The sequence below is a fragment of the Trachymyrmex cornetzi genome, unplaced genomic scaffold (genome assembly GCF_001594075.2).
Source record: "Trachymyrmex cornetzi isolate Tcor2-1 unplaced genomic scaffold, Tcor1.1 scaffold64, whole genome shotgun sequence".
In the NCBI taxonomy this organism is placed as follows: domain Eukaryota; kingdom Metazoa; phylum Arthropoda; class Insecta; order Hymenoptera; family Formicidae; genus Trachymyrmex; species Trachymyrmex cornetzi.
Window position 1 is genome coordinate 240,420 of NW_017299959.1, and position 12,696 is coordinate 253,115.

The 12,696-nt window shown below is 34.5% G+C and overlaps 3 protein-coding genes across 6 annotated transcripts in view; 2 read left to right on the forward strand and 1 right to left on the reverse strand.

The window, feature by feature from the left end:
- The window catches only part of ifc (delta4-sphingolipid-FADS-like protein ifc), a 12,540-nt gene extending 9,498 nt beyond the window's left edge, over positions 1-3,042 (forward strand). The window contains exon 7 of the transcript XR_001940401.1: positions 3,031-3,042. The gene's annotated coding sequence lies outside the window, so the exon portion shown is untranslated. The remainder of the gene's footprint in view (positions 1-3,030) is intronic.
- On the forward strand, positions 388-5,843 carry Noc1 (Nucleolar complex protein 1). Its single transcript, XM_018516477.1, has 5 exons — positions 388-490; positions 2,191-3,337; positions 3,411-4,008; positions 4,095-4,529; positions 4,671-5,843. The coding sequence occupies exons 2-5, from the start codon at positions 2,210-2,212 to the stop codon at positions 5,183-5,185; spliced, it is 2,676 nt and encodes an 891-aa protein (XP_018371979.1). The 5' UTR covers positions 388-490; positions 2,191-2,209; the 3' UTR covers positions 5,186-5,843.
- A 604-nt stretch (positions 5,844-6,447) lies between these two features.
- Positions 6,448-8,392, reverse strand: LOC108766921 (chromobox protein homolog 1). 4 transcript variants are annotated; one of them, XM_018516484.1, is made up of 4 exons: positions 8,284-8,392; positions 7,302-7,402; positions 6,989-7,232; positions 6,448-6,854 (listed from the first exon to the last, which is right to left on the reverse strand). In XM_018516484.1, the coding sequence occupies exons 2-4, from the start codon at positions 7,392-7,394 to the stop codon at positions 6,628-6,630; spliced, it is 564 nt and encodes a 187-aa protein (XP_018371986.1). In that variant the 5' UTR covers positions 7,395-7,402; positions 8,284-8,392; the 3' UTR covers positions 6,448-6,627. The 4 variants fall into 4 exon arrangements, with proteins under 4 accessions (XP_018371986.1, XP_018371989.1, XP_018371988.1 ...); XM_018516487.1 differs by having other exon boundaries at positions 6,995-7,232; positions 8,284-8,391; XM_018516486.1 differs by having other exon boundaries at positions 8,316-8,335.
- Positions 8,393-12,696: the final 4,304 nt, after the last annotated feature.

The window sequence follows — 12,696 nt, forward strand, 5'->3', positions numbered from 1 at the left end:
ACGGTAGTGTCTCGATGCTAAGACCAAGAACAGCGACACTACCGTGTTACGTTACGCGAACCGGCGATTTGCGGGGTAATTTTTTACTCAACTTTTATTATTTCAGGTATATTTATGTTGTACTTTATTGAAAATCGTGATTTTATGATTTTATGTTATTTATATCATTAAATTCATAATGTCGTATTCAAATTTCGCGGTTGCATTTGGACCCAAATATGATTGGTTGTTCTATCATGCCACCGCCATTATGCGCAATTGCGCAATATAAGATCACATTGAAGCTTGAAGCACACGTGTGTGATTGCATGATTAGAATTTGAGGAAAATATCAATTAAAATATTTAAGATTTATTAAAAGTACTTGCACATAAATCGACTGCACTTTGTATGCAAAATATGTTTGCGCTAACCATATTTAAGTGAATGATCTAAATAAAATAATTTTTGTTAGAAGAGATTTATGTATCAATGATTTTAAGGTTAACATGTAAGCATTACTCTTTGTGTGTGACACGTTACATTATTTTATATTAGTGACAACAAAATTACGAGTCTTATTTTACAATAAATATTTTAGAACACATTGCATCATATTACTTAAATGCATATATGGTAATTATTTAGAATACGGGGCCTCACCTCCGATTTTGATTAAATTGGGCTCACTCGATGCGTTTTCACTTACAATGAAAGAATCTGGAAAAAAAATGCTGCGGTCGGCCTCGTGAACCGAGATATCAAGCGTTAAAATTCAAAATTTTAGAGGTTAAGATACCTGTCATTCTGACTCGCTGCAGTGCTATGCATATGTAAGATCTGTTCTTTTTCGGAGAATTCTGAACTAGTTCTGAAATAGTGCAATAAGTTTTTGCCCTAGTGTACTCCAATTCAGAATTTGAATTTAAAAATGAGAGCACTGCTTTAAAAACAAAAATTCACTGCTTTAAAAATACAAGATTACTGCTCTAAAAATACAAATTCACTGCTTTAAAAACACAAAAGCACTGCTTTAAAAACACAAATTCACTGCTAATGCAAAGAATTTTTAAAGCAGTGAATTTTTGTTTTTAAAGCGGTAATCTCGTATTTTTAAAGCAGTGAATTTTTGTTTTTAAAGCAGTGAATTTGTGTTTTTAAAGCAGTAATCTTGTATTTTTAAAGCAGTGAATTGTTGTTTTTAAAACAGTGAATTTATGTTTATAAAGCAGTGCTTTGGTGTGTTTAAAGCAGTAAATATATGCATGATATTGCATAAATTTTTAAAGCAGAGAATAGGTTATTTAAAATGTATACCTTTTTAATTTTTTTATATGGATTAAAATTTAAATTCAACATTTCGTGGAAATAAACGCTGTAGCTATATACGACTTCGTCCGTTGTCGTCCAAATTCCTTTAAATTTTGAAAATTCTTACAAATGCTACATAATATATTATTCAATCCATTAATTAATTAAAGGTAAAATGATATTACCTTTTCGATTTCTTGTATATGCTTTCTTTAACGTAAAAGCTAAGATGTCATGTAAAAAGTCTTTTGATATTTCATTTAAATATGCGAAATTGACAAGAATCATTCGTTTGTAGTCAGTTAAATTATGATCCCAGAACAATTTCCGTATAAATTTCGGCCACAATTTAACATCTCCAACTATATCTTGGACAGCAAGCCAAGGATTTTTGTTTAGTTGCTGTATTGAATACGGCATTTTACAATTATGATCAAATTGCAATCTGCAGAGTAATATTTTACCTGCTTACAGAATACGCGCGCGGCGCGATCACAGCGCATGTTCATTTTCGAAACATAGGTCGCGTTCAGTAGATTGAACCTTTGCGGAACGGATCTGTATGCGCTCGTTGTTATTGGTGTATTCTTCTAGACCTGTCTAAATCACTAATCCATAATAGCGAACGCTCACAGATCCACTCTGCACAGTTGAGTCGAGTTGAGTTTGATGAACACGATCATTTAGTTAGAATGACAGGTATCTTAACTTCTAAAATTTCGAACTTTAACGCTTGATGTCTTGGTTCACGAGGTCGACCGCCGCATTTTTTTCCAGATTCTTTCATTGTGAGTGAAAACGCGTCGAATGAGCCCAATTTAATCAAAATCGGAGGTGAGGCCCCGTATTCTAAATAATTACCGCATATATTATTTATTATTCTTTTGGAAATTATTTCAGAATTTTTCTTAGAAGAGAGATGAAGAAAGAATTCGATGATAATTTCACTACTGGTGAAACTACCACTGATGTTAGACAGAAATGGTACGAGGAATATCAGAAGGCAGGAGGACCCTGCAAGCACTCCAAGTCCGAAGCCGACGTTCTGCATTTAAGGGATGAGGGAAAGAGGTATCTGGATACAGAAACCACTGCCTTTCAGTTGAAACAATCCAGATCACATGATTCAGAGACGAAGTGGTTAAAAACTGCATTGCAACGAGGTACCACCTCGGATAAAATAGCAGCCAGTATAGTGCTGGTACAAGATAATCCCAAATATAATCTCAGTCGTCTGATATCCCTGATATCTCAAGTACGAGGCGCCAAGCACAATCAATGTGGCATGATTATTACATCGTTGAAAGAACTTTTCCTGGAGGATTTGTTGCATCCTAAATTTAAATTATTAAAATTAGGAGAACAGGACTTGGACAAGCTCAATATAGAGAATGAATCAGATTCCATTATTAAGACAAATACCGCTAGAAATAGATTGTTGGCGCACTGGTATTTCGAGGATCAACTACGCGAACAGTACGAACGTTTTGTTCTAAATCTCTCCGCGGTAGCTTCAGATACGGTAGATACAAACCGTGAGAAAGCCATATCTGCAATGAGTGGTCTGTTGATAGATAACTCCGAACAGGAGCACAAGTTGCTGGAGTTACTTGTGAATAAACTCGGCGATCCGAGCAGTAAAGTTGGATCCAAAGCTGTATTTTGTATAAATAAACTACTGTATGAACATCCGAACATGAAACTCGTAATTTTGCGTGAAGTTGAAAAATTGTTATTTAGAAGAAATGTGAGCCAGCGTACTCAGTATTACGCTATATGTCTGCTATCGCAATATGTTCTGAATAAAAATGACGAGGGAGTAGCTGCTACACTGATAGAAGTGTACCTTGCATTTTTCAAAGCGTGTTTGAAGAAAGGGGAACCTGATAGTAGAATGATGGCAGCAATTCTAATGGGTGTTAGTAGAGCATATCCTTTTGCCAAAATAGATTCAAAGATAGTAAATGAACACATTGATTCTATTTACAAAGTGGTACACCTTGGGTCGTTTAATGTCTCTCTCAATGCACTTAACTTGTTGCATCAGGTAAGTACCATGAAATAGCATTTGTTGCAATATATAGAATATTTGTGTCTTCAGTTTGTAATTGCATTTTCAGATAACAAGCAAGGATGAGTCTCAGGCGAACCGATTTTATTCGGCCTTTTATAGAAAGTTATTCGATCGGCAAATAGGAGTAGCGAATAAGCATGGGGTGTTTCTTAACTTGTTGTATCGAGTTCTTCAGAGGGATCAAAGTATATTACGTTCATATGCTTTTATCAAAAGAATCTTGCAGATTACATTTTATTTTCCTGCGAATATGGTATGTGCCATGCTCTACATTATCTCCAAAGTTCTTCAAGGACGCAAAGACTTAAAACATATGTTGCTTGAACCATGTGAGGCTATTAAAGTCGAGAATGATGTATGTGAAGTAAACGATAGTTTATCAGATACGGAAGACGTTCGTGTAATAGAAAATGAAAACTCTATTATGCTATCGAATATCACGGTTGATGCGGATAGCGAAACGAAGTCGGATGTGAAGAAAGAGACCGACGTAAAAGTTGAGATGCAAGCTATAAAATCATACGATCCTTTTTGTCGGAATCCTTTGTATGCAGGTGCAACCAAAGGACTCAACGCCGAACTTGAAGCGTTGTCTAGGCATTTCCACCCGAGCGTCTCTTTATTCGCAAATCAAATTATTCAAGGTAATAAATTCTATACAAATTTTTTCTATACAGATTTATACATTGTTTACTATTATTCGACATATTTATGCATTTTTATATTTCAGGAAAACCGATCGAGTATACAGGTGATCCTTTGGAGGATCTGACGTTGATTCGGTTTTTGGATCGATACGTTTTTAAGAATCCGAAAAAGTTAGAGGCCAAGAAGGTGCAGAAAAAGAATGATCCTTTGGCACAACGCGCCGGATATACGCCTAAGGGTATACGATCCCTTCCGGTCGATAGTGCAGCATATCTCGATGAGAGAGAGGAGCGAATACCAGTGGACGAGTTATTTTTATATCGATACTTGAAACAGAAGGATAAGATCAAAACGAGTGTTAAGAGAGAAGATGATGACGAAGATAACGAAGACACAGACAGTGTCAACAGTGAAGAGTTCAATGATATGTTGGATCGTATGGGCGGCGGCCAAAATTTCGGTCAAGATTTCGACGACTTAGATATCGCGGCGGATATCCAACCTAGGAAGAAGAAAGGTAATTACATGTTTTTTTTTGCATGAATTTGTATAAAATGTATTTCATTGAGTTAAAAGGAAACTTGCTCAAGCTTCAATGTTTTGTATGTGTATATAGGATTTTATAAACAATAGGTCTTACTAATGACATTTATAACAGGTAAAGCGGATGAAGATTCTGATGATGACGAGGATAACGAAGATAATGCTAGTCAATCTGAAGATGACGACATCATCGATGATGCATCTGAAGATCTTGATGAAGATGACGACTTGCAAGATTTAAACGATATCGATCTTGCAGATATAGATGATGAAAATCTGAGCGATATCGAGTTCAACGGTTCCGAAGACGAAGAGACTGTAGATGACGAATTAATTTCGAGTTTGAATAAAAAATTAAATGCGAAAAAGGGTCCGAAAAGTAAAGAAAAGAAAGAAATTGATAGCAATATATTCGTATCAGCAGAAAAGTTCGCTGAAATGTTGGAGGAACAAAATAAAACAAAGGGAAAGCACGGTGGTAGTAACGTTTTTAGCAGTAGTGACGGTGCTAGCGCAAAGCAGATAGATTGGGAAATGAAACGACATCAACGGTTGAAAGGATCATTTGGGAAAAAGCGAAAGTCTGTTCAATCGTCTAATAATAATTGGGCTAAAAAATTCAAACGATGAATATGTAATAAACATATTTCATAAACAACTTTACATTTTATTACAATAAACTTTGCTTTCCGATGACTTCTGTTTTATTTGAAGATCACTGTAAACAATGAAATCTAAAACGAATAATATTTAATTATTTGTGTGTGTGTGTGTGTGTGTGTGTATATAAGCATTTGTCTCCTTTATGAAATTTTTAGGCAAAAAAGTTTGCGTCACTATAATACTACACTATAATTTTGCTTATATGTTATTATTGTGCATAACAATTTATTTTCAATATAAACATATTTAACAAAACATGAGATAGGCCAATGAGTACAACGCAAATCGCAATGCGTAATAAATTTGATAAATTATAAAACCAAATACAAAATTTCGTACGTTTCGACTCATCCTCAGCGAACATAAGATTCAAATAACCAATCACATCCCTTGTCAAATAGACGATTACTGAATTCAAACAGTTATTGCGCGTTGCGATCTGCGTTGTACTATCATTGGCCTGTCTCAAGTTTTGTTAATTTTGCAAGCTTATTAATATTTCAATATTGTTAAACATATTTAATGTTTACATTGGACTTATTAATATGAATTCTCTTTTTATAGTCAAAGTAATCAGTCATTTAGAATGTAATATTTTAATTTGAAACAGAAAAAAATTTTTTAATGTTCAATAGATAAAATTAAATGATATAAAAAAATGAATTTCATGTAAAAAAAGAAATTAATTACAAGAATCCATCTATCACTATTGCAAATTATTTCTTACAAACTCTGAGGAATTATAATCGAATTAGCAGTCTTGTATTAAATGGCTGGAATGGTGAAACCTAGTATTTAGGTAAAAAGCTAATTTTTTTCCTATATTATTTTTTAAATTTCTGTTTTACTAATAATTAAAATTATTTTACGTGTTACACATAATTATCAATTTTAATTTATTTATTTGAACAGTAAATCGCATATATTTTAAGTAATTAAAATAGCAGATAATTTATGTAGGTGCAACAGGTTAATATTTTACATGACTACATGGTAAATACAAAAAGAACGAAATAATTAGAAGGAACCTATGCTATTAAAAAAAAAACTGCTATTCAAAATACATTTTTAATAAATATGTTATGTATTGAAAGATATCATCTACGAAAAAGTAATACATTTTAAGATGTGTCGGTGAAAATTATGTAATTGTTTGAAAATTCACGTTTCCACACCTCAAAGATAGACATATTATTAAGTGATGATAATGTACGTAGTTTTCTTTAAAATAATCTTTGAACTTTCTTCAATTCCTCCTACATTATACCATTCTATATTAATGTTCGAAAAATCTTTGATATATTTATTTTTTACCTACAAAAGTTAAAAAACTCGTAAATAATCTAGGATAATTATTACAGGGAAATACTTTGCAATGATAAAAATAAATTGTGAAAGAACGCTGGACGCTACTCCGGGTCAGGTTTCGTCGAGTTTTCGTCATCGTGAGCTGGGCTATGCCATGTGAGTCGCTCTTCGTAAAACTTTATCACGATCTGTGGGCACTTTTCGTTAGCAATGCGTGCAGGTACCAGATCCGCATCGTCTGTTCCTTTCCATTTCATTAGAAACATCAGTTCACCGCTGGAATCTGTCGCTCCGATAATACGCTCGGGCTCCAGATTTCTATCAAATCCTATAAAGTTAAAGGCATATTCACAATAGATTGAAACATTGGTTTGCTTCAAGTATTTTATATCATTTTTTTTAATGAGGAAAATGATACAAAAAGCTAAAAATAAATAAGAACCAAAAATTTTCGATGCTTCCCTTTACCTTCCAGCTTCTTTTCTTCCACTGCTGCCTTTTTCTTGGCCTGAGTGGGTGTCGGTGTGTTATTGCTTTTTCGTTTCTTTTGTTCCTTTTCTTCGTGACGTTTTCCAGATGTACTTCCATCCTTCTTCTTCCGTTGGTCTTCAAACTGAGCGATCAAATCCGGACAATCTAAATTTTCCTCTGGTTCCCATGTGTTTTCGTCGTTGGAATATCCTTTCCATTTTAAGTAATATTCCACCTGTAATCCAAATAAAAATTAAAATGACACCTTATATTGAATGATGAGATATGATAAGATTCTACATACTTTTCCCTTCACGATTCTTCTGTCTAAGACTTTCTCCACACTAAATTCCTCTTCCGTCTCATTGTCCGTTGGAGAATCCTTTACTTTGCTCATGGTATATACTGTAAATGTAAAAGTCAAATAAGTCTCTTTGTAAATACTTATAAAAATAAAAAAAAATATCCACATAAGACCTGTCTCACTACTGCACTTGTTCACTGTAAGTAGTGAAAATCTATGACTGCATTCAGCAGAGAAAGAAACTTTATAACTGTTGTAAAAAATTCTTCAATATGATTGGTTCTTGCTATTGCTTCCTTATGGATCTAAATGTATAAACCAATCGTACTGAAGAAGTTTGCAATAATTGCAAAGCTGCTTTCTCTGCTGAACACAGCATATAGCATATGTAACATGAAATACGGATTTTCAGCACTTGCAGCGAAGAAAGAAACGTAGCTTTTAGAAAGATATTTATCGGAGACAAAAGGAATCGGTAGCCTAGAATCAAAGATATAAACAAGATAAAGAAAATAGATTTCTGAGCGAGGAACTGTTAGGCGTTTCATTTTTGTGTAAGAATATGACAGGCTCTCATCTGATCGCACGCTTCAGTATTGTAAATAAAAGGAACAAGAAATTGCGCAAGGACGCAGACTCTACCGGCGCGGCATAGCGTGGGGTGGTATGGCGCAGTACGATGCACGACGTGGTCGCGTGCTAAATCGACTCAAACATGTAACGTGTTGTAATGCGATGCAAATTAGGATGACGGCGAACGGGGTGGACGTGGAATTATATGTGGCGACGAGCCACGGCGTGATTGCGTGAAAATGATTATGTCGCAAGATACGTCGCGGCTTGATATAAAATGGCGGCATTGGCGGTGACGCGCTCGCCGGTTTTTCTTTTCTTGTTAAGAATCGCAACATTGCTCGTGTCTCGTACAATGCCGATGACATTTGCGAGTTCGAGAGTGCATTTCAGAACATAAGAAACTCACCCGGGTCGTTTCAACGTACAAAGATTACGAACACTGATACAAACTCAGGATCACCTCGACGTAGCCTTCTCTCTCTCTAAATGTTTCGTTGCGAGTGGCTCGACTGAAGTCGTTGCCGCGAAAAAGGCAGGCTGACCAAGCTGTTGGCGTGAAAATTTCTCTGTATGAGAAAATGGCTGCTTTTCGCAAAGTTCCTATAGGATTTGCTCCACAAAATTTATTCACATTGCGAGAAATCTTTCAAAACTTTTGTAAAATTTTTACAATTTTTGTGTTGATAAGAGAAAAAGGGAGAGAAAGAGAAGGTTCTCAATAGGCCTGTTCTTTTTGGCTGAATTTTTGCACCAGTTCATCTTTCTTCCTCTTCTTTCCTCCTGGAGAGAAAAGGAAGAAAGATGAACTGGTGCAAAAGTTCAGCCAAAAAGAACAGGCCTAATGGTACGTTTCCACTGAGGGTGCCATGTAAATGGAATCGGAACGATGGAACGGATTTCTTGAGCCTTGTGTCCACGATGCTAGAAATCGGTCCGAGATCTCGGACAGAGAAAAAATTAACAAACACATTTGAACAATTTGATCACATGACAATTTGACCATTGCGATTGGTCAATTATTTCTTCATCCGAGGTCTCGTACCGATTTCTAGCATCGTGGACACAAGGCTTTACTAGAAATAAGTTTACTAGCATTCCGTTCCGTAAGAAGTTTCTCGGAACCACCGGAACGGTACGGAATCAACGGAATGTTATGTCAGTTGCATGTGGCAGGCTATTGGTACGTTTCCACTGAGCGCGTCACGCGTCGCGTCATGAAAGAGAGAAAGAGATAAGATTATATAAATCTTAGAACATATATAAATGGAAGAGGCATAGGGCGCTGAACGTGAGCCAACATCTGTGCGAGAGAGAACGGTAATAAGGGCTATTCCACACAAACTTGCAGAGCCGCATAACCATATGCATAAAGAAAATTATCCAATCACATTTCTGTCACAAAGACAAACTTAAACTATGATTGGATGATTTTCTTTATGCACATGTTTATGCGACTATGCAAGTTTGTGTGGAATGGCCTTAAGGGATAAATGTTCGCAATGCGCATGCGCAGCACCGTCATCTGTGTGAATTGTACAGTTGGTTTAGTGTTTTTACACATTAGGGTGCCATCACATGCGGCGTAACCTGCGTAAGCGTAATGCTGGATTCACACTGCATCCGATTTGCGTCGTACGACGCTCTGCAACCAATCAGAAAACAGGATTCCGTTGGATTTTGCTTCGTATCATCGGAATTCTGTTTTCTGATTGGTTGAAGAGCGTCGTACGACGAAAATCGGATACAGTGTGAATCCAGCATAAGCCCGGATCCTCATACTGGCAACAGCGCTTTGACACAGAGCGCTAATTGATGAAAAGCCGGTTGTGGGGGTAAAATTTATCCCCATCGCCCGTGACATGATTATTATTTCATTTTAATTGTAAACATCTATATTCTTTCTCAATATATGCATTTTTTAATAACATTAATTTGTTTAAGAGGGTCGCCTCATGTAACCGGTTCAAAAAATCGAAAAATTTTTTTTGCTCTAATCGATAGTAGTAAATGTAGAAAATATATTCCCAAAGTTACAGAACGAAATTCGAATAAGTTAGGAAGCTACAGCCCATTTATAATGCATAGATATTAACTACTACACAGATACTAAAAACTTTAAACGCGTTTTTCTCGAAACTAGTTTTTTGAAACTGGCGGGAAAGATAACTCAACTATTCGATCGATCGAATTGTCCCTGTGCACACATACTGTTTAATTGTTTTAATGTCATAATTTGTCGATGAACCTATAAATTTAGTAAAATAACTGATTAAAACAATTGTTATTGCATAAATAAATTGAAATTTTTGGGGTCAAAATCGTACTCATGTCCTTAAAGTGCCGCCATTTTGTTAATTTTCAACTTTTAATTTATTTTTTAGATTCATCGACAAGGTACTGTCATACAAAATAAGAAACCATTTTGTTTTTTTTGTTTTAAACAAATACAAAAGGCGTTAGATTTCCAGCCGATTTACGATTCCGGCGACGAGGTTGGGTCAACATTTATTTAGAAAAGTTACAAAATGAACTATATTGAAATGAAAAAATTTTTGTTGTACTCTTTAATATATGTAGTAAAACACTAAAAATTTTTAAAACGATCCATTGCATACCTTAAAAAAAAATTCCTAAAAATGACCTTTTTTTTAGCGGTTTACATGAGGCGACCTCCTTAAATAAAACACTAATTTTTAATTATATAAGCGAGTTTATTCCTGTAAAGGATACGCTGTAGCGTCTCTTTCATGACATGGTATTATATTATGTACTACAATAATATACTTGACAGGAGCCGCTACCGCGTTTCCTGATACCCCTCTCTTTCTCTCTTTCGCGTCGCGACGCGTGACGTGCTCAGTAGATACGTGTACTCATATGCTTTATTCGCGCGACACAATCTCTCTTTGGCTACGGTCCACTTGATGCTACAAATGCTTCGAAGCATTTTTTGATTAGTCAATTAATAAAATTCTTTCTTCCGATCGGTCAATCAAACGCTTCGAAGTATTTGTGGCGTCAAGTGGACCGCATCTTTTATATACAAAGATATAAAAAATTTTATTTCAGATATAAAAAAATACGTGTCAAATATTTTTCAATGTACTACATGTATGCACAGTCTCAGGAAAATCGGCGTATGGCACTTGAGTATAGTGTTACTTGTAAGTTAGCTATATAAATTAAATTTTAAAAAGTTGCTATTTTTTTGTTCATACTGCAAATAAGAAAAATTTATTTATATTAAATTTATGAAATAGAAAAACTTATGCTTCTTTTATCTCCTGTCATCCGTTGTATGATAGATTCCAAATCTTTTTTCCAAACAAATATATCATTAATGGATCCAGATATAATATGTTCGCTTTTAGGTCCGAAAAAAGAACCTTAATTTACTGTAATCAAACAACAAAAGGCATGAGTAATTAATGAAATATTAATAAATAGGAATTATTTAAAGCATCGCTTCTCTCAACTATACTAGCAAATTCTAAAAGTGACACCTCTATAGAAAGATTTTTAAAAAGAAATCTCTTATTAAATCAACACACACACAAAAGTTAATTAAAGGTGCGTTCCGTATCGCGCATGATGCGCATGATGCATCCATTGTCCTTGTTTAACATTTGGTGAGCAACAAGGATAAACGATGCATTATGCGCATCATGCGAGAAACGGAACGCACCCTATAAAGTGTATCACCGAATCCTGTTTTTGTATATTATAACATAGTTTTTTCTCTTTAAACGCGCATAAAGAAAAATGTTTAAGAATTAAAAAGATCTATAGTGATCGTGAATAAAAAATAATGTAATTGCATTTTATCCCTGGTAGCAAGCTGACGTCAAAATGACGTCATTTGACGTCAAAATGATGTCAAAATGACGTAGCTTGCTACCTGGGATGTATAACCTACACGATAATTGTTTAATCTTAGAATTCTGATACACATGGTTGTAACATCCGATGACGACATTGTTGATCTATTAAACAGGACTAAATCATGGTTATTACAGGAAGCGAAAATTTCTGTCCCGTTATAATTATATCTAACAGAAGTTACAAAGCCATCATCCTCTTCTTATAACTTCTTAGTATATTCCTCGGGTTTGGTTTTCCGACCTCATTTTTGAGGGATCACAGTATCATGCTAAATATAATTTAGCTTTAGAGCCTCTTCGGGGAGCAAAGGCTCGCTTATGTTTTTGCATTTGTGTATGTTTTTTTATTGTAAACCTTTTTAGTAATAGACTTAATACAAGATGACGTATATTAAAAAATAATTAGGCCATATGCCTAATTATTTTTTAGTACGTCGTCTTGTATTAAGTCTATTACTAAAAAGGTTTATAATGAATAAGCAATAGAATAATATAATTTGTTATTACATACAGTGAGTGCAAAAAGTATTCGTATAAAGAAAATATTTTTAAAACAACTTTATTTGTAAAAAGTAAATATTATTCAGCGAGAAATGAATCATCAAACTGATGTCGAATCGATACCGATACGATGATTTCAATACCAATTCGACGTCGATTCGACGTTTAATTGACTTGTTAGGTAATTGACAATTTATTCATAAAGAATGAAATAGACTGTATGTTTCTTAATATTCTATATACCAAAATGATGTGTATTAATTATACAAAATATATCATCAAAAAAATAAGCGAAAATTAAAAATTGCATTGTTTGAATGCTCAAAAAGTATTCGTACAGACGAGAAATTTAACTTCTAAAATCAGGAATGCATGCGAAGCTCAGTTGTTTATATTAGAACAGATATTCATTGTATAAAATTGCTAATTAATATTTA

What these genes read in the sequence shown, in the direction of transcription:
- LOC108766921 (XM_018516484.1), bottom strand. Translation starts at nt 7,394, where the DNA reads ATGAGCAAAGTAAAGGATTCTCCAACGGACAATGAGACGGAAGAGGAA. An exon ending in GAAGAATCGTGAAGGGAAAA is followed by an intron (nt 7,233 to 7,301) that starts GTATGTAGAATC and finishes TTTGGATTACAG; the next exon opens with GTGGAATATTACTTAAAATG. An exon ending in AAAGAAGCTGGAAGGTAAAG is followed by an intron (nt 6,855 to 6,988) that starts GGAAGCATCGAA and finishes TTAACTTTATAG; the next exon opens with GATTTGATAGAAATCTGGAG.
- Noc1 (XM_018516477.1), top strand. Translation starts at nt 2,210, where the DNA reads ATGAAGAAAGAATTCGATGATAATTTCACTACTGGTGAAACTACCACT. An exon ending in CACTTAACTTGTTGCATCAG is followed by an intron (nt 3,338 to 3,410) that starts GTAAGTACCATG and finishes TTGCATTTTCAG; the next exon opens with ATAACAAGCAAGGATGAGTC. An exon ending in CCAACCTAGGAAGAAGAAAG is followed by an intron (nt 4,530 to 4,670) that starts GTAATTACATGT and finishes CATTTATAACAG; the next exon opens with GTAAAGCGGATGAAGATTCT.